General features: G+C 48.6%; 1 protein-coding gene across 10 annotated transcripts; it reads right to left on the bottom strand.

Moving 5' to 3' along the window:
* Nucleotides 1-130: 130 nt before the first annotated feature.
* PRXL2A (peroxiredoxin like 2A) lies at nucleotides 131-18,993 on the bottom strand. Of its 10 annotated transcripts, none has more exons than XM_055537663.1 (7): nucleotides 18,829-18,992; nucleotides 16,472-16,555; nucleotides 8,109-8,288; nucleotides 6,010-6,101; nucleotides 5,223-5,363; nucleotides 4,493-4,657; nucleotides 131-903 (listed from the first exon to the last, which is right to left on the bottom strand). In XM_055537663.1, exons 3-7 carry the CDS (start codon nucleotides 8,284-8,286, stop codon nucleotides 790-792), a joined length of 690 nt encoding a protein of 229 aa, XP_055393638.1. In that variant the 5' UTR covers nucleotides 8,287-8,288; nucleotides 16,472-16,555; nucleotides 18,829-18,992; the 3' UTR covers nucleotides 131-789. The 10 variants fall into 10 exon arrangements, with proteins under 10 accessions (XP_055393638.1, XP_055393674.1, XP_055393683.1 ...); XM_055537699.1 differs by having other exon boundaries at nucleotides 8,109-8,271; XM_055537708.1 differs by having other exon boundaries at nucleotides 8,109-8,271; nucleotides 16,476-16,555.
* Nucleotides 18,994-21,360: the final 2,367 nt, after the last annotated feature.

The raw sequence follows: 21,360 nt of genomic DNA, 5'->3' as shown, positions 1-21,360 counted from the left end.
TCCTAGATCATTAGAACGAGGGGAACTCCTTTACCAACCATACCCCATACACATGCAGAGTACTGATTTTTCACATTCAGTGTCTTTGACACCAATGATTTAATAAATTCAGCCATTATTATGGTAAATATTTTTATTGTTAGTTTTATCAGAAATGTGTATATATGGACAATTTTTGATGCTTAGTTTTATTAGAACCAGAACCATGCTTTCTAGAAGATCGTTCCTTCTAGAAAATCAAATTTCCAAGATTAGAATGGAAGACAATGAGAAAATAGATTTCACTTTATTATTTACCTTTGTGATGTGTCATCCAAAGCACATCAATTCTTTTATGTATTACTTTAACATTATAAAATAAATCATTCATTATTACTGTGAAAACATGAGCCCAAAACTTTGTATCTTTAATCAAGTCAATCATCAACTTTTCTAAGATTTTTAAAGACATGAAGATAAAAATCATTTCAAATAATAGCACTCAAACGCCATGTACATTTGTGATGAAGTGTAACAGTCAACTTTAAGCCTCAGATTTTCCAGGTTTTAGCTGAAATAAGCCTTATTAGCTTCTTAGATTTTTATCAGTCTTGTTTGGGGGCTTATTAGACCTTATTTTGCCTTATGAGACCTACACAGAGTACAATATTAAAATATGTTAATGGTCTATACTGAGAATATGGCATAAATGGGGTTTATAAATCCTTAGGGACAGCAGTGGAACCACAACACATCCTGCAAACACGGGTGAGAGCCCTAGTTATCCCTGAGCTGGGCAGTTTCACACAATCATTGTTTCTCTGAGGCCGAAGTCTGTGGTCTGATCTTCCTAGCAGCTTCCAGAACAGAAGTCAGGTTTACTTTGTCTCCAAATTCTTTTTCTCGGTGCTCGAGAAGAACGCCCTAAAAGGAAACAAGAGACTACATCAGTCCTTACTCTGAGAAATTCATGAGACAGACTCTGAGTGCCAGCTGTCCATTAAGCCCTATGCCTGGGGCAGCAAGGAACAGAGATCCAAATCAGGATGGGCTATGCCCTTGAGAAGTGCAGTCTTTTGGGGAAGGTGGATCAGGAAGTCTCCCTCAAAATAATCAGGACTCTACATGCAGCACTTTGGGAGCAGGAAGTCAGGAGTGATTAATGTAACAGGGCGATCAAGGAAGGCTTCACAGACAATACACTATGGACGGTGAAGGGAGAGGTGCAGAGAAAAGGACATTCCAGGCAGAAGAGAACAGGAGCTTGCCCAGAAAAGCCTGATGGTGTGGAAGTGGAACTCCGAGGTCAGGCCTTGATGGGCACCCAATGACGACCTGAAAAGGGTGACCCTCCCTTCAGTTTACCTACGAGTCTTAGTGCATTTAGTGAAGCATAATGCACTAAGACATGATATGCCCCAAAGTACCCTGAAGTGGTAAAAAAGACAAAATAATATGCTGGAGATCAGCATCAAGGAATCCTTGTTAGAGAGTTCTCCGACACATAATAAATTAAACTCAAATTGAATTTGAAAAGTAAACACTGTAAACATGTTCTTTTTACCATTATTCGTAAAGACTTAATAAAAAATAAAAAGTACCACCACCCTGTGGGAAGGGTGATCTCCTTCTACTACCGGGAAGGACATCAGGAAATTAAATTATATTTACTTGCTCATCAGAGCAGTTTGCAGACATTAGAAACACTGAGGAAGAACATATGATGACATGAGGAAATGTTCATGATATACTGTTAAGTTAAAAAAGAATATCTAATTTAGTAAGATATCATTTTCTAAAAAAAAAAAAGGCTCCTCAGCTCAGCTCTGTTCTAACAAGTTGACCCTGTTAACTGAGCTCTCCCCACTTTCTCCATTTTCATATTTCCTACGTTGAAAGTGCATTATTTTAAAAGTAAGTATGCTTTAAAGATTATTACAAAGAAAATCCCTATTGAGTGGCACTTGGCACAGTGGAACTGCAAAAACTCTGCTTTCAAGAAACACAGAGGTGAGTCCTCAAGCTGGGCCAGCCTGGTCTACCTTCCACCAGGAAGGAAGAAGGCAGAAGCTCCAGGGGCACCAACAAAGTCAAACAACACACCTAGCAACATCAGAGTGGGCCAGCCAGGCTTAGGGAGCCTGTGAGCACCAGGTGAGTCACTGCCAGGCAAGAGGAGGCTGGCAGGGGAGCCGGGCCCTGCCCTGGGGGCTGAGAGAGGCAGGGATAGGAAGAGAAGGAATCCTAGGAGTCCAGAGTGGGGAGAGGCTGAAGGATCCTAAGGAAGTGGCCTGCCCAACTGCAAGGGCACCCGGAAGGGATCTTTGGGAACCATCTGCAAGAAGGAGCTATGGGCAAGGGAAGGGCGGCATCTCTGCAGCAGGAGAGAGTCACTTCCTCTGCACCACATACTAGCTGTGTGTCTTTGGCTGAGTTATTTCATAGGCCCATTCTCTTACATGTAGGTGGGAATAAAAATACTGACTACCCCAGAAGTAGTAGAAGAGAAGACATGAGATGATGTAGATGAGCATCTGGCACAAGGCAGGTACTCACTGGCAGTCCCTGTCACTAAGACACGTTGATATATTTACCAGAAAGTTAGCAAATAGGTTAATGTTATACCAGACACCAGATCATGCTAGATTCTCAGACAAGCAATTGCAGATACCCAAGGTTTAAAAGAAAAAGACTTGAAATACAGCTTAAAATTGAATGCTTTCTGGAGAAATATCATCTGACATCCCTTATGTGGAATCTAAAAAGAAACGATACAAAGGAACTTACTTACCAAATACAAAGAGACTCAAAGATTTAGAGAATGAACTTACGGTTGTGCAGGTGGGTGGAAGGGATAATTAGGGAGTTTGGGATCAACATGTACACACTGATATATTTAAAATGGATAACCAACAAGGACCTACTGTATAGCACATGGAGCTCTGCTCACTGTTATGTGGTAGCCTGGATGGAAGGGGAGTTTGGGGGAGAATGTATATATGTGTATGTAGAGCTGAATCCTTTTGCTGTTCACCTGAAACTATTAATATCACAACACTGTTTGTTCATGCTTTCAAACTGTGGTGTTGAAGAAGACTCTTGAGAGTCCCTTGCAATGCAAGGAGATCAAACCACTCAATCCTAAAGGAAATCAATCCTGAATATTCATTGGAAGGACTGATGCTGAAGCTGAAGCTCCAATACCTTGGCCACCTGATCCGAAGAGCCCACTCATTGGAAAAGACCCTGATGCTGGGAAAGATTGAAGGCAGGAGGAGAACGGGACGACAGAAGATGAGATGGTTGGATGGCATCACCGACTCAATGGACATGAGTTTAAGCAAGCTCTGGGAAATGGTGAAGGACAGAGAGGCCTGGTGAGCTGGAGTCCATGCGGTCACACAGAGTTGGACGATTGAGCGACTGAACAACAACTACTTGTTAATCAGCTACAACCCAATACAAAATTAAAAGTTTTTTTAAAAAAACTGAAGGCTTTCTGTTCCCGCTAGCTTATTCTTCCCTACCTGGTGAAAGTATGCAGTTAGCAGTGTCAGTAGGGATCTCCACCATGAAGACCGACCCTGTCTTTTTGGCTGTGCCACAAGGCTTGTGGGATTTTAAGTTCCCCAACTAGGAATTGAACCTGTTCCCCCTGCAGTGGAAATACTGACTCCTAACCACTGGACTGCCAGGGAATTCCCAATCCTGTCTTTTTTACAGATGAGCCCAAGTATTAATGTCATGCCTAAAGTTGGTGCGACAGGCCTAGAGGTTTAGAAGTCAGACCTTGAGTCTCTGGGTCCTCCTGCCAGGCCCTTGAGCCGGCACCCACTGCACCCTGTCCTAGCTCTGTACCTGCTCGGCCTCTGCTGGCACTGCCCTGAGTCTGACATGGAACATCTACCCACCACCTCCTGGGCCCACAGAGTCCTCATCTCTCTACACCTTCTCCTCCTAGGCCCCTGTTTTGGATCCCCACGGCTGGGACCCAAGCCAGAGTGTACATAGAATTGTGCCCTGCCACCAGGACCCCCATGCGGAAAGCACCCTGCCCACCACAGCTCCCAGCTGCTCCCCCAGCGAGGTCTGTTTCCATTCCTTCTCGTCTCTTTACTATCCGCCCTCAATGACAGGGAACACTGCAAGGGAGTAAATTTTTCACAGAATAAAGACTCTGCTTTTGTTCTAACATGGAGAACAGAACTCGACATCAGAATACCTGGGTCAGGCCCCCACAGTGCCACTGAGGAGCTGCCCTGGTTGGTGTGCTCACTCACCGCCCTCACAAGTTACTCCTGCAAGGCTCACACTATGCTGTGATGTTACCGTGATGGGGGAGGGGGCTCCTGTGCGAGGTGCCAAGAGAGCAGGAGGAGCCCGCTTCCCCATCCTCATCATCCCTGGCTTTCTGGAAGGAAGGCTGGGAGACTCCGATTAGGGAAAATCACCCTCCCACCAACAGATTGGTGTCTTATGCTCACAGACCCCCAAGTGAATGCTAGGAATTTACCTGCTTTCCTGGTCCCATCACAAAGACTCCCCCAAGAATGAAGCCCTCGCCATCCAGGTTTCCAGAAAAGCCTCCATTCCAGGCCCGGAAGAAGTTTTGCCAGACGCCCAGACGGACAAATCCCATGAACATCATCTTCCGTCTTTGTGGGCCATAGAACTTTTTCTGCAGGATTGAGGAAGACAGACCCCATGTGAGTAGCCCGTATGCCTGCCTTCCTGCCTTCTGCTGGTTCACATCTTCCACCCCTGACACACACACAGCTCCCGCCCAAGAGCGCTCTAAACTGCACAGGACCAAACAGAACCCTGCAGCTTGCAACTCTGACTCTAATCTCTTGCTACAGACGTACAGGCTTCTTGGGCCCAACCAAGTGATAACAGTCCTACACTCTGCAGAGGCGAGTGTAGGGGAAAGAATAAGGGCACAGTGAATTACGGGACAGGGGTTGGTGCTGGGCACCCCCCTACAGGGTGGGGGACCCAGCAGAGCTCTTAGCTATTTTCAAGGCTCCCATTCCCGGGTCACAAGTCAGGAAGGGCTCAAGTAAAATCTGAAAGACAGTTTTTAAGTTTTTTTTTTTTCACTCGTGCTCTGCTCAGAGGGCTGGGGGAAGCTGAATGGGAGGCCAACTTCAGCTCCTGGCCAGACAGGCTGGGAGCCACCAAACTCTTCATGCATGAGCACCATCCCCAGCAGTCTGTGTCTGACTGGCTCACACCACACATACGTTTTCATCCAGGAAGATTTCTCCTTTGAAATAAGGCTGGAAGTCCTTAACTTCATTCTTGATGTGCTCCTTTACCACTGCATAGAGGGGGACGCCCAGCTCGTCCAACTTGGGCTTCAGGGAGGACAAATCTGTAGCCTCCTGCAGAAAAATGGAAAGGTCAGGGGCACGAACTCCTGGGACTCTGTGGCCAGCCAACGCTGTCTCCTACAGGCCCAGAGTGTAGGAAAGACAAACGCACCAAATGCAGGAGAACAGACTCTCATGCCCACTGTACTCACATGATTAGCAAGACTGAAATCCCCGAGTTTCGGATCCAAGGCTGAGGGAGGCAGCGGAGTCACCACCTCCAGCCCTCAGCCATCCAGCAGGAATGCCAGCGGCTCCCCAAGAAGGAGACAGGTGGGTCTAATTTAAAAGTGTGGCCATGCTTCCCCAGGTGCCAAGGCTGCACCATAGGTGAGGCTGCCCACATCTGTACCAGTGACAATCCAGACACCTCATTTCAGTAAGCAAAGCCCTGTGCTGAACATCAGGAACATGGGCATTGGAGCTGGTACAGGACAGAGCACAAGACTCACAGGCCTTGGATTGCCAAAGGAAGGTCAAGCATGGTGCTAACCCTAGGATAAGGTGAACTCTTACATGAAGAGAAACAGAGAATTAGACCAAAAAAAAAAAACCTGGAATAAATGACAGACCGCGCCAGTGCTGGTCCTGGCTGGAAATGCCCCAGTCCCCACTTGCTAGGATCCCTTCCTACGAACAGGTCCTCCAGTGCACTCACCTCCCGACAGAGGAAGCAGCCTGGCCTCCGCACAGCCATAATCACAGCTCCATTCTTCTCCCAGAGCGCCTTCGCTTTAAAAGTTACTGCATCTGAGGAGAAGAAAAGAGAATTCAGTATCATTTCCTCTTGGCTGCCCCCGACCTCTAAGCACCTCATAAACAGCACCAGGCCTAACAGAGGACCTGGAAAAGTACTTCACACGTTGAGGAAAAAATCAAACAGGAAACACAGACAGGCAATATTCATCTTTTGGAGGAAAATGAATCCAGTGGAAGAGCCCTACTCCCTAAACAGAAGCCCCCTCCCCCATAAAAATCTAGTTGTGAACTGGAATATCCCAAACTGGAATATTTCTGGAAAAGTAGTGTATGCCTTTGCTGGTCTCGGTGGACCTTGTAACAGTGCTTTAGGGCTAACACATGGCCAAAACTTGAACAGGGTCTTGCACTAGGCCAAGAAAATCCCAACTCTGAAGGAAGTATTTAAAGAAATCAACTGAACTTTTTTTTTCTAAATTTAACCTCAATATGTTAAGTCCAGTGTTATCCACAGGAGAGGGTAGAAAATGCCCAAGAAGGAGATGCTCTGGGTAGCAGGGCAGTGCAGCTCAAGCCCGGCTCTGGTCAGACTGAGTCGCACCTAGGCGCGAGCCCAGGCAGGCTGTCTCCTCCCTGAACCTCCCTTTCCCATCTGTAAATGCAGACACCTAGCAGCTCCACTTTGGGCCACAAGGAGTATCAAAACAAGGATATAAAAGAGCTCACTGCAGCATCTCGTAATAGAGTCAGTGAGGGCTGAGTAAGCACTATCCCTTATTATTTCAGTGAGGAATCCATGTGCCTGTGAAATGTTACCTAGGAAAATAAAGGTGGGAGAGGGTTGAAATCAAATCATACGGGGAAATTCTGGGTTGAACATAGTGAAACAGAGCTCTCTGTCTCCACGGCTTCTTAGTCCCTTACCAAGGGAACCTACATCATAAATCTGCAATCACAGTTCCTGCCTTCCCTTCACACTTCCTCACTTACTGAACAGAAATGATGGTCTCCTTTTGAGGGGTCAACCTGGAGACCACCCAGTCAGTGAGCCCCAGCTCGCACCTAACTCTCATGCCCACTGAACCCACAGTATGGGCATGACTGAAAGCCCCAAGCTTCAGGTCCAAGGCCAAGGGCACAGCAAGGCAGCTGAGTCACCACATGTGGCTCTCAGCCATCCAGCAGGGACTTTAGTGGGCTCCCCAAGAAGGAGACAGGCGGGTCTATTCTAAAAATGTGACTGTGCTGTACCAGAGGTGAGGCTGCCCACATCTGTACCAGTGAAAATCCAGACACCTCATTTCAGTAAGCAAAGCTCTGTGCTCGCATCAGGAACATGGAACTGGACACACAATATTTCTCAAACTTATTTGACTCAGGAGCTCCTGTTTTTGAAGATCCATGCCTGTGAACATGCTAAGTCACTTCAGTCGTGTCTGACTCTTTGCAACCCTATGGACTGTGGCCCACCAGGCTCCTCTGTCCATGGGATTCTCCAGGTAAGAATGCTGGAGTGGGCTGTCATGCCCTCCTCCAGGGGATCTTCCTGACCCAGGGATCAAACCCATGTCTCATGTCTCCTGCATTAGCAGGCGGATTCTTTACCACTAGCACCACCTGGGAAGCCCCAGGTGCCTTGAATTCCTCAGGACACACTCTGGAAGGTTTGGTTGAGTTGACCGTGGTGCACTGTTACTAAATATTACGGAACAATTATCATTACATTTAGAGAGACAACATGAGAAAATGAACAATGCTTTTGATAAGAAAAAGCTAAACTGTAAAAGAAATCATGTACACTAAGATCACAAATACATATTACAACATGTACACCTGGAAAAGAATGTTCAAAAATTAAAAAGATTATTGTGTTAGGGTAATGGTAATTTAAAATTTAAATTATCAGTAATTTTAAAAGTGTTATTAAATTTTTTCTAATGTTACACTGCCTTCTCAGTGAAAACAAAAAGAAGGAACTACTTTAGAGAGAAAAAAAATAAGTAGGCCTGCATCCCAGTGCCCTGGAAAAGTACTGACACCGGTGGGGTCACCACTTACCCTTCTCCAGTGTTTTCAGGTCTATGTCCTCCAGATACTCCAATGCTGCTTTCTGGGGCTTGGCCAGAAACATGTCTGTGTTGGCCAGGAGCAGTGCCAAGGCAGCGACTCCTACGGCCCCCGCACCAATGGACCACATTCCCATGCTGAAGAAACTGGGATCCTGGAGGAAAGACATTTCTGGGGATTGAGAGGAAGGAAGAAGATGTTACTGCTCCCACAGGACAGCTGTAATCTGATCTCTGGGACAGGGCTCTGGCTGGACAGCTAATCAGGGTGCCAGAGGCCAAGGGAGGGGGAGCTGCAGCATCAGAGATAGGACTGGACAAGGGCTGCTATCAAGGGATCTGCCACCATAGGAGCCTGGGGGGTTATGACGGACATATGGAGGTTCCTGACCCAAGGAGCTCACTTCCAGGTCAGGAGCCAGACAAGAGAGTGACAGCCTCTCTTGCTGCTCCCTCTCCCATGCCCAAAGCTGTCACCTCCTGGTCTGATGGTGTTCCTCCAGGTTGCAACACCCAGCACTTCTCTCCCTCCTCCTCAATGCCTGTCAATGCCTTCAGTCCAGGAGTCACAGCTCCCACCTCCCTGGGGAGGGAGCAGCTTCTTGTGTAATTAGATTACTCAGAGCGTGGATCCCCTTCTTGTTACCCTATCCTTCCTCCTCGCTGTGAACCCCTCAGGCACAGAGAGACCAGTCCTCCTATTTCATCCAGCCCCCAACAGTGCCCAGCAGGACCTCACTCAAGGCAGACAGGCAATCTGAGTACATTTCTCCCAATTGAGAAGACTTTTATTTTCTGATCATTATACAAATAAAACAGGCTCGAAGTGAAAACAAGCAAATAACTAAAAAGGAGCATTACATAAAACCATAATTAACGCAAATGTCCTCTAAATATCTACCCTTACTATATAGTTTAATAGAGATGGCTACTATTAATCTGACATTTCCCCCTGTGAACAGAACTACACAGATGTCTGCTGAAGGAACAGGGTCACAGTCTGAGAGAGTAGGCATCGTGTAAGAAAAGAGCATGGTGCTGGGGTGGGGGAGGGGGGGTCTGTTTCAGAGGGCTGGGCAACAGATGTCTGTGTCAGGCATGGGGCTCACCGGTTGAAATGGAGGCGCAGGCAGGTCCTGTGGAATCTAGCCTCATCCTCAGCTCGTGCTCAGGGGCTGCACTAGGGCTTCCTCTATTTGGGAAGCCTTGTGCTTCTGGGTGCAAGCTCCTCGAAGCAACCCACCTCTGTAAGAGTGGCAGATACCCTATCCAGCCTTCTTTTCCTGACAACCACTTACAGTATCTGTCTTTCCATTTGGCCCACTAGCCATCCTAGGATCTGACTTATACTGGAGCCTTCCTCCCTAAGTACTAGCATGACTCTATTTGCTAGGATCACTGGGACTGTCCTGGGGTGTGTATCTATGTGTCTGTGTCTCTGTGGCCCACCTGACTTCATCCCACCTAACCAAAGACTTGACTCCCCCCGCGAGACTCTACTCAGGAGAGGACTTCTCCAAAGGTTTAAGCAAAGGCCCAGAAATTCGCATGTCATAGCCAAAGGAGGGGGCTGGGAGGGATCCACTGCCAAGAAGTGAGGTTGGGAATAACTTGGTGGTGATGGTTTTGGGCAGAAAAGGTAAGCCAGACTAGTGTTTAGGTCAGCCTGAGAAGTTTAGACTTGAGTTCAGACATAAAAGGGGACTTCCAGGCAGTGGGTGTGGGGTGTGAACTGGCAATAACCAATGAAAATAGCCTTTAAGAAAGAGGAATCTGGCATCTGTACCAGAGGGAAGAGGAAAAAGAAGGGGAGGCTGTATGTGTCTATTTGTGTGTGTGTTGGGGGAGGGACCAAGTGAACTGGGAGAGAAGCATATCGTATAACCTCAAAATGTGCTCTCATGGGCTGGCAGCATTGGCACCAGGGAGAACCACAGAATTTCCAGTCTTACCTCAGAACTAAGGAATCACAACCTGCATCTTCATCAGATGTGGCAGACAATTCACAGGCATATTGGAGTGTGAGACGCATTGTCTTAGAACAAAGAATTCCGGTTTCGTGCTTGGCTGGACATAAGCCACAGAATCAAGTGCAGCTATGAAGGCAGGCTGGCCTTGGAGAGCTGGGCCTTCCTCAAGGGCCAGCTTCAGTTGCCACAGTGACAATAAGAGTCAAAAGCCAGGACATGTCTCCACACCTCTGCCCGGAACGTCCTGCCTCATTCATTCTGTTTTTTTAAGACCCAAAGACCTCTTCCAGAGGTCTTCCTGGGTGCTCCGCTTATCCCCACTTTCCCTCTAGAGAGGATTATTCTCCCCAGCCTGCGTCCACATTGCACCATGGTCCTTCTGATGTGTTCACCACACTCATTTGGACCCGATTTCAAGTTGTCTCTCTTTTGACTCTGTTCCTCAATTCATCTCTGAATTCCCAGTGAACAGCACAGGGCCTGTTTGTGGTCCACAGTAGGTTTTTCATAAACGTGTGCTGAAATGAATTTGACAAGACTGAGTGATGGAAATGGTGATTTATGGACGACCAAAGCACTTGGGCCAAGCAGGAAAGAACATTCCACAGGCCGACTTCCAATTTTTTTTTTTTTTTTTACGTGGCAAAGTTATACATTATTGGATTATGGTTCATAGAACAATCAGGAGGAAAACCACAGCTCTCACCTGCCTGCTATAAACAGGAGATTCTCCAGAGCGTGGTGCAATTTCTGTACCTTGACGTATTTCCAAAGCCTCCCTGGACTCCTGATAAGTGTGTATGATTCAGATCCACATGGTACGGTCTCTGATCACAGATTCGATACCATTTCTGCGTCAGCTCACAAAGGCCAGCTTACACCTACCCTTTCAAAGGACTCACTTCAATTCCTGGGACACATCATTGCATTGTAGGAAGTCCGGGGACCCTCACACTCAGCTCTGCATCCTTCTAACACAACACTGCTGTTCCTGGAGACAAACAGGCTCCATCTCTCCACTGCCCATCCATCATCATTGAGCCTGTTTGCTCCTGAGTACAAGGGAATCAGGCTCAAATAGACTCAACATTTATTTCCAAACATTTATTCAGCACTGATCTATTTAATAAGTGGCAATTTGGGAATTTTAACTAAATGATAAACAGTCCTCTAGGAGCTACAGGCCTAGTACACCGGTAACAGGGTGGAAAGGTGAGGGGGAAAAAGAAAGGTGAGAGACCACACCTCAGGCAAGGTATCAACACTGCGCTAGGGCAGTGCAGGGATGAAAACGCTTCTGTCTGGTCTGGGGAGCCACAGAAGCACCTAGAAGGAAGTGGCTTTGGAGAGACTCAGAGAGCAGGATGGAAGAGCTAGGCCAGGCTGGGGCTCAATAAGCCTGAGAAACAGCAGACTGGCTGGGTGTGAATGTCCTACAGGCCCCTGACTCTCTACCTCCACTTCATGAGCTGGAACACAAGACAGGGGCTTCAGAACTCCCAGGAGCTTTGTTCAGCACCCCATCCGCACCTCTAGCCGTGATCCAGAAGGCATGAGCACAGAGTCACCCCTTCGGGGAACTCCGCCCTCAACCCCAGGCCCCGAAGCACTAAGATGTGAGAGTGTTATCAGCACCAGAGGGGAGAGGCGGGCCTCTCTGCGAACATATGCTCCCAGTGGGCCTCGAGCAGCTGGCCCTTCTGCCAGAGGGAAGTAGAGTGTATAGATCCACCTCCCAGCCAAGCCCCCCTAAGTTGCAAAACAATTCCCAACCCAACAAGCCTTGGGGTATGTGCCATGAAACCTGAATCACAGCTATTTCCACTCACAAAAAGAAGCCTGGAGGTAGAGAGAAGCTTAATATCTGCACAGAACAATGCCGAATCATGTGAACCTCTAAGGCTACTAACTGGAGAGAGAGGGTGGCCGGTACAGCAGCACTTACTTTGCTAAGTCTCTTCAGTTCGTGTCCGACTCTGTGTGACCCTATAGACAGCAGCCCACCAGGCTCCCCCGTCCCTGGGATTTTCCAGGCAAGGACACTGGAGTGGGTTGCCATTTCTAAGCTCAGTCAGGTCCAACTTAGTGACCCCATGGACTGCAGCCCACCAGGCTCCTCCATCCATGGGATTTTCCAGGCAAGAGTACTGGAGTGGGGTGCCATTGTCTTCTCCAAGCACTTACTTAGTACCATCCAAAATGAGTGCCTCAATTTCACCCTCTCTCCAGTCTTACCATGCACACAGCCTCCCGTTACGCAGCTGACAACACTCAGGTTTAGAGAAGTTCAGTACCTCCTTCCAGTCCCAGAGCTAGCAGGCAGCAGTGCTGTCTCCTGGATCCAGACCACGAAGACCCCGTATCTTTCTACTACCCAGGCCTCTCAAAGCGTTCACTGGTGGGGTTTCTGGAGGTCAAGGGGCCTGGTGTCTTTTGTCTTAGAATTTTAAAAGATCAGCTTATTTTTTCATTCATCACATACAGTCAAACCACATGTCGAAAGGAAATTCACCATGTGACAGAGGTCTCTTCTCTTTCCTCCCCTCTCTATCCCCCTTCTGTTAAGGAAAGGGTCAGTGCTTCTCTGAAAGATAATAGCGAGGCTATTTACAGAAGAGCCAGCCCCCACCTGACACCACCACAGTATTCGGTTGCCACTGTGGGACTTATCTGATCCGGGCTCTCCCACAGGAGAAGGTGAAGCCTGATAAGACCACAAACAACAGCTGGGGCAGCTCAGAGTGGCAGCGCTGGGCTGGGATGAGCATGGGGGCAGGAGACACAGCCAGGCTCCTGAGGCCCTGCTGGCTTGATCCCTCTCCCAGCCTCCTTTCCCTCAACTCCAAAATGAGAGGGTTGGACAAGGTGAATGGCAAAGCTTCCAAAGCACCCAGTGACATCACAAGATTCTTTCAGGAACAGCTCACTTTGGAGCCTGTGCATTCTGGGTTCCTGATCATGACCCTACCTCCACCCCCCTCCAGTCTCAAGTTCAGAGTATTTCTTCCCCGGTGCCCAGAGCTTCACAAGGCACCTGCCCTCGACCACATATGGTCCCGTATACCCAACCTTTCAAACCTGGGAACCAGGCACTCACCATCCACCATGCACAGTGTGCACACCCCGGCTCCTGCTGACCGGCTAGAAGTAGGCAAGGAGCAGGTGGCAGGGGAAGGCTGGAGGCTGGGCTCTCGAGTCCCGCCTTTGGCCCTAAGCTCACTCACTCCATAGGCAGGACCAGGCCACCCAGAAACCCTAGGGCACCTTCAGCTGCCAATAGTCAATCTCCAAAAAACATCAATATGGACAGCTGCCAAGACCCCCTAGTCCTTCAAAACGCTGAGCAAATGTTGAGTCATTTGCAGTCATGCAGATTATAACATTTATCAAGTGCCAACAGACTCCCTCTCTGCTTTCTGGAGCAGGCTAATGAAGCAAAGTCCTTAACACAGACCTTAACACAGAACTGGGGTAACAGTAACTAAAATAAAAGGAGATGTCCCTTTCTCCATGGCTGCTTGTGTAACAGACAAACAAGCCTGACTCCACGCTGGCTCTATTCCTTTAGCTCTAACCCTTGTGCTCTGTGCTTAGTCAGCTGGTACTTATTGCACCTTTGTGAAAGAACATTGCCTAGAGCCTGAAATATACATGAAAGGTGTTCTCAAGGCTTTGATCTTTAAAAAGTCGCACAACAGAAAATAACAATTGTCTTGTTGATGGTTTAAAGGAACACTGTGACCGGACCTACTCTGACAGCTGCAAGAACAAAGAATATCTGCATCAAGAAATTTGCAACAATCAGCCATGTCCCCTCCCCTTTCCATATAAACGAAGGCTGAATTCTAACTCAGGTAACAGGATTCTTTGCAACTCAGGTAACAGGATTCTTTGCGACACCAGTCCACTGTCTTCTTGGCCTAGAGGCTTTCTGAATAAAATCGCTATTCTTTCCCCTGACACCCTGTCTCTCGATTTACTGGCCTTTTGTGCCGTGAGCAGTGCAAGTTAGGCAGACAGCCTCCTTGCCCCATCCTCCACCCCACACCACTGAGGCCACTTACCACTGTCTCTTCTTCACCTCCCTCTGCCTTCCCTTCTTTTCCTGCCACTTCGAGACACCTTGAAACCCACACTCTGTGCCTCAGTGACCTCACCTATGGCCAGTGCTTCACCCACCACCTTGGGATTGACTTCCATGTTCCATGTGCTGCTCTGGACTTGAAGTTTCCACTTGAGAGTTCTATAGTTTATCTCTGTGACCCAAAAGCTGACATCCACTAAAGTCCGTTTCTCTTCCAGAGTTCCTTTTCCCCAGCTCAGTGAATGACACAAGCATGAAGCCAACTGTGCAAGCCAGAAACTGAAAACTGCATTTTCTTCTTCATTCTCCCTCATCACCCACACAAAATCAGGAAGTTCTGTCCATCCTATGCAATGGGTTCAGTACCCGCCCTCTTCTCACCTTCACTGCTGCTGTCCAGAGTGAAGCCCCTGTTACTTTGCACCTGGCCTCAGTAACTACAGATCTGAGGTTGGCTGGCTCCAAGCCCTCTTCTGCTTATTCTCCGTGCAGTGGGCAGATCAACTGTTACACTCCCCAGCCGGATCGCATCCTTCCCTTGCTTTCAGTTGATCACTGTAAACAAACTCTGCAACCCACCACCAGGGCGCTTCACAGTTCAGCTTCAGGCCACCATTCTTGCCTCACTCCCAGCCATTTCAGTAGCCTCCTTGGTCACTCAATGTGCAAGGACTATAACATGTCTTATCAGGCCTCCGCACTGCAGCTCGTGTTGTTTCCGTTATCCAGAATGCCCTCCCCACCAGGCCAACTAGGTGAAGGCACAGCTCAGGTTAACACTTTCTCCCCAGAGCCTTTCCTGAAAGTCTTGACAACTGACTGCTCCCTCACCTCTGGTTAGACTGCATGCATGTGTGCAAACACACACATAACTTCTGCACATTGCACAAGCAGATGGACTTAGTGTATTTAGTTATTTACATGTCTATCTACACAATACGGTGGATCAATCTGAGGGTAGGAGCTGCCATCTTTATCCATTCCTGCAAATTCAGCATTTAACATAAATCCTGTCAATTGCTAGGCATTAAATGTCTGGATGCAATGATCTCAATTTTACCCTTTGAACTCCACAGTGAGGCAGAGTTGGAACTACTTTGTAGCTTGTTTGACCTTAAAGAAAATACCTGAGCCTGGGGCTTAGGTGACCTTAGGTGGGTTCCTAGCTCCTCTGCTCATTGAGTGATCTGACGCAAGCTCTAAAGACACTCTGAGCCTGGGTCTCCTCATCCATACACAGGAGGGAACTGACAAATTTATGAGGTTGTCTCAGCTTTGCCATCCAAAGACTCTGAACTACTGCATGACTGCACCTCCAGGGTTCTGACTCCAGAAAGTTATGGGGACACGTGCCACTACTGCTCCCCTGCTGGGTGTGTGCAGCCTCACCCTCCGCTTCCCCAGGCCTCATTCTGCCTGTTCAAGGAGCTGCCTCTGGGCAAGAACTGATAAAAGTCTTACTAAAACAAGGTATCAGCACTGGGTGGGTTAATTCATGCCCGAAACAAGTAGAGACAGCATCATATTCCAAACATTAAGGGTACACCTGCCCAGCCAAGCCCCACCCAGGGAATCTTCCCTACTCAGAATGAGCTGGCTTGAGGCAGAGACAGGGCAGGAAGAAGAAAGGGGTCCTCAGGAAGACAGAAGAAACTAGGAGGCTGGAAAGCATGCTTCATCTTCTTTTCTTTGCTCTTGCTAATGCACATTCCTTCAGAGTTCTAGTTCAGCCCCTCTTTCACGAAGTAAAAGAAGAAATTAAGGCCCAGAGATCGAACCAGCTAGTCCCAGGTCACTTCTGGGAAAGAATGGTTAGTGACTATGCTGGGTCTCAGGGCTCCCAACTCCCAGTTCATGGCTATTTAGCTTGCATTGGACACACCTGCAGAGGCTGGAACAGTGTGGGGCTCAGGAAAGGGGCCCATAGATCCTCAAGTAGGCTCACTGGTCTGAAGAAGGCTGAAAGCAAAACTGCTCCTGAACAGAGCCTGGGAAATCATGTGGCTAGAGAGAGCACTAATCTCTCCCAAGTCCAGTGCTTTGCAAGCAGTTTATAATTCAAAGTCAAATGTTTTCTTGAGGGTCACATTGCCCATTCTTGACTGAGAAGCCATTCTGTACCTCTCCTCCCCACGGTCACAAGGTCGTCTCAATTCTGGATGATAAAAAGATAGCCTCGAAAATGACAATTTAGCAGCCTGGTGTCATGGCACCTACGGCCCCAGGAGCAATAGGGGACGCACTCCCACCCACCCTCGTCATCAACCACTAGGGAACTAGCCAGGTGCAAGGAGCTCTCACCTACTTGCCTCAGTCTCCAACTTCCTGCTATGCTCCTTTGGATGACTGTCTCCCAGATGCCAGATTCAAAGTTCTGATCAGATGCTGAATGCAGAACAAGAGAACATCTCAGTTACTGGGAAACTTGCCAGTGTAAGGAATGTGAGGACTGGGAGACATCTTTTCCTCTCATCAGTATCCTGAGGCTTCTCCCACCCCCTACCCTGCAAAACCCCTGGCCATTCTGCCCTCTGCTTGCATAGCCTCCAGTCTGGGCTCAGTTATATGAGTGTGGATGGGAAGGCAAGCGCAATCCATGAAAGACACTGGGCTTCAGGACAAAAATCCTATTTCTTACTCTTTGATTCAGAGAGTTCAGCTTGTCCCTCTGAACCTCAGTGCTTCTTTAAAATAAGGGCACTTTCAGGAAGAAAATATGAGAAGAGCAATGAGGAATGAATTGCAAAGCAGCACTATTCTCTTCTTTGCAGGGCTCAGCTTCACTCATTCTCCTATAAGGGCAGGAGATGTGAAGCAGAACAGACACCAAACACTGAACATCTGCTCCAGCTGTGTCACTGCAGGCCTGCCTCCTGGGCATAAGTTCTGGGTCTGGAGGGAACCCTGGCTTTTCTCTGGCCCCTCTGCCCACTCTACAGTGCATACTCCAGGCTGCCCTTCTACAGCCCGCCAGCACCAGAAAAGGCAAAGGGCCCTGCCCAGCTGTAATCTCCCTGGGCCAGAAGCTACTGAGCTCACGGGTGAGGCTGGTTCCCTCCAGAGAGTTCTTGCCACACACGCCTCAGCAGAGGGACATTTGGAGTGTTTCTGCTCAACATTTCACAAAAAGGCAAGTACCCAGCTGGCAGGAGAGCTGCCTTATTTCTGGGATACTAACAGATCCTGGGGCTTCAAGCCCCAGAATTCCAGTCCTCACCAGACTTTCCAAGCACTCTTTACGTGACAGGAGCAGATAAAGTAAGAAGTGTCTTCATTCACCTCAGGAACACTGCATAAGATCTCAAATAAACGGCATGCCTTTATAAAGAAGGGCAAGATAAGAAGGTTCACACCAAGAATAACTCAAACCTAATTCAAATTGCTGCAAGCTGTAAGAAGCTGGACAGGGCTCTGTATTAGCAAAATAGGAACGATTCCCAAATTACAAAAGGTAACCTACAGAGTTGTAGAACTGAAGGATTAAATGCATGCGTGGTGCTTTGTAAGCTACCTTACAAAGAGTGACAGAATGTGAGGTGTAATTCTTACTCATTTCTAGATTAGTCAGTGGTTGCCCCTAAAATGTTGCTTGTACATGAAGATGGAGGATTCCTAATGGCTGGATACGTTCCAAGGAGACAGGGTTTCTCATCTGCCTGACTGAGCCGAAACAGGAGCATCCGAGACTTCCCAAGCTGGCTCCCGGACAAGGCTTAGCTAAATAAATCCGAAGTAATTATTTTCTGTTTTTAATCATCTGCCAACTTCAAAGGAAAATACATTAAAATTAAAAAAAACAAAAACTAAACGGAGGGGTAGGGAGTTGAGTTGTGGAAACAGCCTAGTGTGTAAAGAAAAAGAAGCCCAGAGTCAGCTGGGGCTGAAGCCCAAGCTGGCTTCTGGCCTCTCTGGGGGTGCTGTCTCCCCACGACCCTGGCCAGGCTGGGCCTTAACCACCTTCTCCAACTGCTTCAGCTCTGATCCCTGCAACAACTTCGAGGTGCGACTGTCTGATCATCAATGCCTTGATTTTTCATTCCCACACTTCAGCACAGTGTTTTAAAATCCGTACGGTTGGGCTCTTTTCAGTTGCCGTTGTAGGAGGGAGGCAAAACAGGTGCCTCTGAGATTATGAAAAAAGCGAGAAATCGCTACCCATAAAACAGAGAGCCCCAATGATCAGGTTCTTGGCCTCTACCTGCACATTGCCAGCTGGTCCGCCCGCCACCCCCTGGGAAACAACCCCAGGCTCATCCTGGCTCGGCCCCACAGGACAGACGCGCCAGGACAGAGTCCGTTTCTCAGTTCTTTGTGCCAATAATCTAGGCAGGCCTGTGCAATCAGCCTCTCTCAAAGCCTGGGGGCGGTGAAAAGGGTGATTTTTGGCCGAACGGATCAGCGCCGGTCCCGAAACCTGGTTTTCTGACCGCAAACGCTGGGTTTTTTTCGCGGAGCGCGGGGTACTGGGGTGGGAGGGGCGTCGTCCTCCGCGGGAGTGGGGGCCGCCTCGGGCTCAGCAGGTGCGGCCGCAGTCGGCCGGCTCGGAAACAGCTTCCCGGGGGCCCCGAAGCTGATCGCCGGGCGGACCTAACGAGTCCGGCATCCAGCTAACCTGCGCGCGCCAACCTGCCTCGCTCGCCCCGTCCTACCTCAGTTACCTCACTTGCCTTCGCGGACGTCACGAGCCTCGCAGACGCCCAGCGCGCCGCGCGTACGACTCTCGCTCCCCGGCCTCCCGCCTCCTCTAGCGTACGATGCCGGGTGGGCTGACTGATAAACCCTCCCCGGCCCTAGGGGTCCCAGGGCTGGCCCCCGCGCCTGCGCAGGTTCGCGCCTGCGCTGCCGCGCGGACCACGCCCACGTGACCCACCCCGCCCACCGCGGCTCGGTGCCTGCCGCGCTGTGGCGCTGTCTCTCACTCCGAACGCGCGTCTAACCCTCTGTGGCTCTCGAGACCTGCTCTCCTACGGCCCCTCGTTCTCGCAGGTCCAGCTTAGCTCAGTCCTTCGCTTATGGTGACCCTAGACTCCTGACTCATTTGTCAGGAGCGCCTTCTGGAGCAAAAGGAGGCTCTCGACTGCCCTATTTGGATCTGGAAGCCCTGTAGCCCGAGGACAGCCCCTTTCAGTCAGTTCAGTCGCTCAGTCGTGTCCGACTTTTTGCGACCCCTTGGGCTGCAGCACGCCAGGCTTCCCTGTCCATCGCCAGCTCCAAGAGTTTACACAAACTCATGTCCGTAGAGTCTATGATGCTATCCAACCATCTCATCCTCTGTCTTCCCCTCTCCTCCTGCCTTCAATCTTTCCCAGCATCAGGGTCTTTTCCAATGAATCAGTTCTTTGCATTAGGTGGCCAAAGTGTTAGAGTTTCAGTCCTCACCGTTTTTGAGCAGTTAATTTTTCAAGGCTTTTCTGTCTTTGGGGGTTTTTTGTTTCGTATAGGGAGCGAGAAGCTTTAGGTCGGACGCATTGTGGTGAGTGTCCCTTCAAGCTTTAGGAGCAAATTCACAATTGCCAGCCTCTGACCCCCATCCCGCAACCTCATTCACCTTCAGAGTGCTGTCTGTTGGGTAGAGGGTGGTGAGTGGCAGCCTGGAACACTGGCTCCTGGGATGTTGCCAGACTTCACAGATTCTGAAGTCAAGGTCTAGTCTGACCCAAATGGTTCTTCCATACATTCGTTTACTTGTTCTGTGTTAAATGTTCACACTATTTTATAAGAGTCCGCGATTGAGAGAACACCTTTGCAGAGATAGGAAGAACTGATTCACAGGACAACACTTAAAATATCACTGGGACAACTGATCAGTCACAAGTAGCTTGCAATGAAACAGCATAGCAGGGCTGACACACTCACTGTATTCCCCACCCCCCACCCCCCCCCCACTCCCCGAGTTCACCTGGCACTACCTACTGCTGTGCAAAGTCCAGAGGTCTGGTTCACCTTCCCAACCCTCCCAATTCAGACTCTAAGTATCTTGTAAATTTATGGGCCATTTAAGTCTATGGTCCCCAACCTTTTGGCACCAGAGACTTTCATGGAAGACAGTTTTTCCACAGATGTGGGGATGGGGTGGTGGTGGTTTCAGGATGATTCAAACACATTACTTTTATTGTGCACTTTATTTCTATTATTGAAGGAAATGGCAACCCATTCCAGTATTCTTGTCTGGGAAATCCCATAGACGGAGGAGCCTGGCAGGCTACAGTCCATGGGTTTGCAAAGAGTCAGACAGGACTGAGCAACTTCACTTATTTCTATTATTATTGTATCAGTCCCACCTCAGATCATCAGATCCTGGAGGATGGAGATTCTTGCTTTAAGAGACCTGTCCTTCAGCAGATGGTGAATTCCTTTTCTTCTTCGTTAGGAGCCCAGAGCCTGGCCCAAGGCCAGCACTGAGGTATAGATGGTAAGTGTTGTAAAAGAGAAGGTGTTTCTAGGCTGGAGGTGAGAGCGATCTGTTTGGGTGATCTTGCAGATTTCTTGCAGAAGTAGGTATTTGAAGGCCTGAAAATATTTGATATAATTTGGTACAGTGTAAATGTAGTCATAAGAAGACAGTTTACCCCCGGAGGGCCTTTCTCACTCCTGTTAATAAATACCTTCTTACCCCCATGAAGGGGAGAGGGAAAAGGCTTAATCTAGCCATCCTGAAATAGGATATTTAGTCAACAGGGAGAAAGGTTGCAGGGAAGAAGAGCCACTTAGAACAAAACAGGAAACCATTTCCCTTGGGTATGGGTCCCTGGAGACTGACTATTAATGACAGAACCATCCAGGGGTTGTGGGTTTCAGAATCCTGAGGTGGAAAGCTCCCTGAGGCTGCAGCTCTGGATAATTACCAAATGCAAAAAGCCAGGATTATATTTACACTTTTGTAGCATTCCAAAGCTCTGGATTTCAAAAGCCAAGCTAGATCTGATAGCTAATGAGCACACTCCTCACACTCCCAACTGGTCCAAGAAGGCACAGGCTGAACTCCTTAAAAAGTGGTCATCAGATCAGAAGAATAAGTTATGAGCAAGTAGGCACAGGAAAACTCACAAAACTCAAGGATTAAAAACACCAATACCAATCTGCCAAGCTTTAAAGAGAAAAGTAGTTCTGGTGTCCTGAAGACCATGAAATAACCTAGGTTTTGAATTTAGGGGAGTAGAACTGAAGGTTGACTAGGAGCTTTGTGACAA

This window comes from Bubalus kerabau, chromosome 1 (assembly GCF_029407905.1).
Source record: "Bubalus kerabau isolate K-KA32 ecotype Philippines breed swamp buffalo chromosome 1, PCC_UOA_SB_1v2, whole genome shotgun sequence".
In the NCBI taxonomy this organism is placed as follows: Eukaryota; Metazoa; Chordata; class Mammalia; order Artiodactyla; family Bovidae; genus Bubalus; species Bubalus kerabau.
This window is presented reverse-complemented; position numbering and strand designations above follow the sequence as displayed.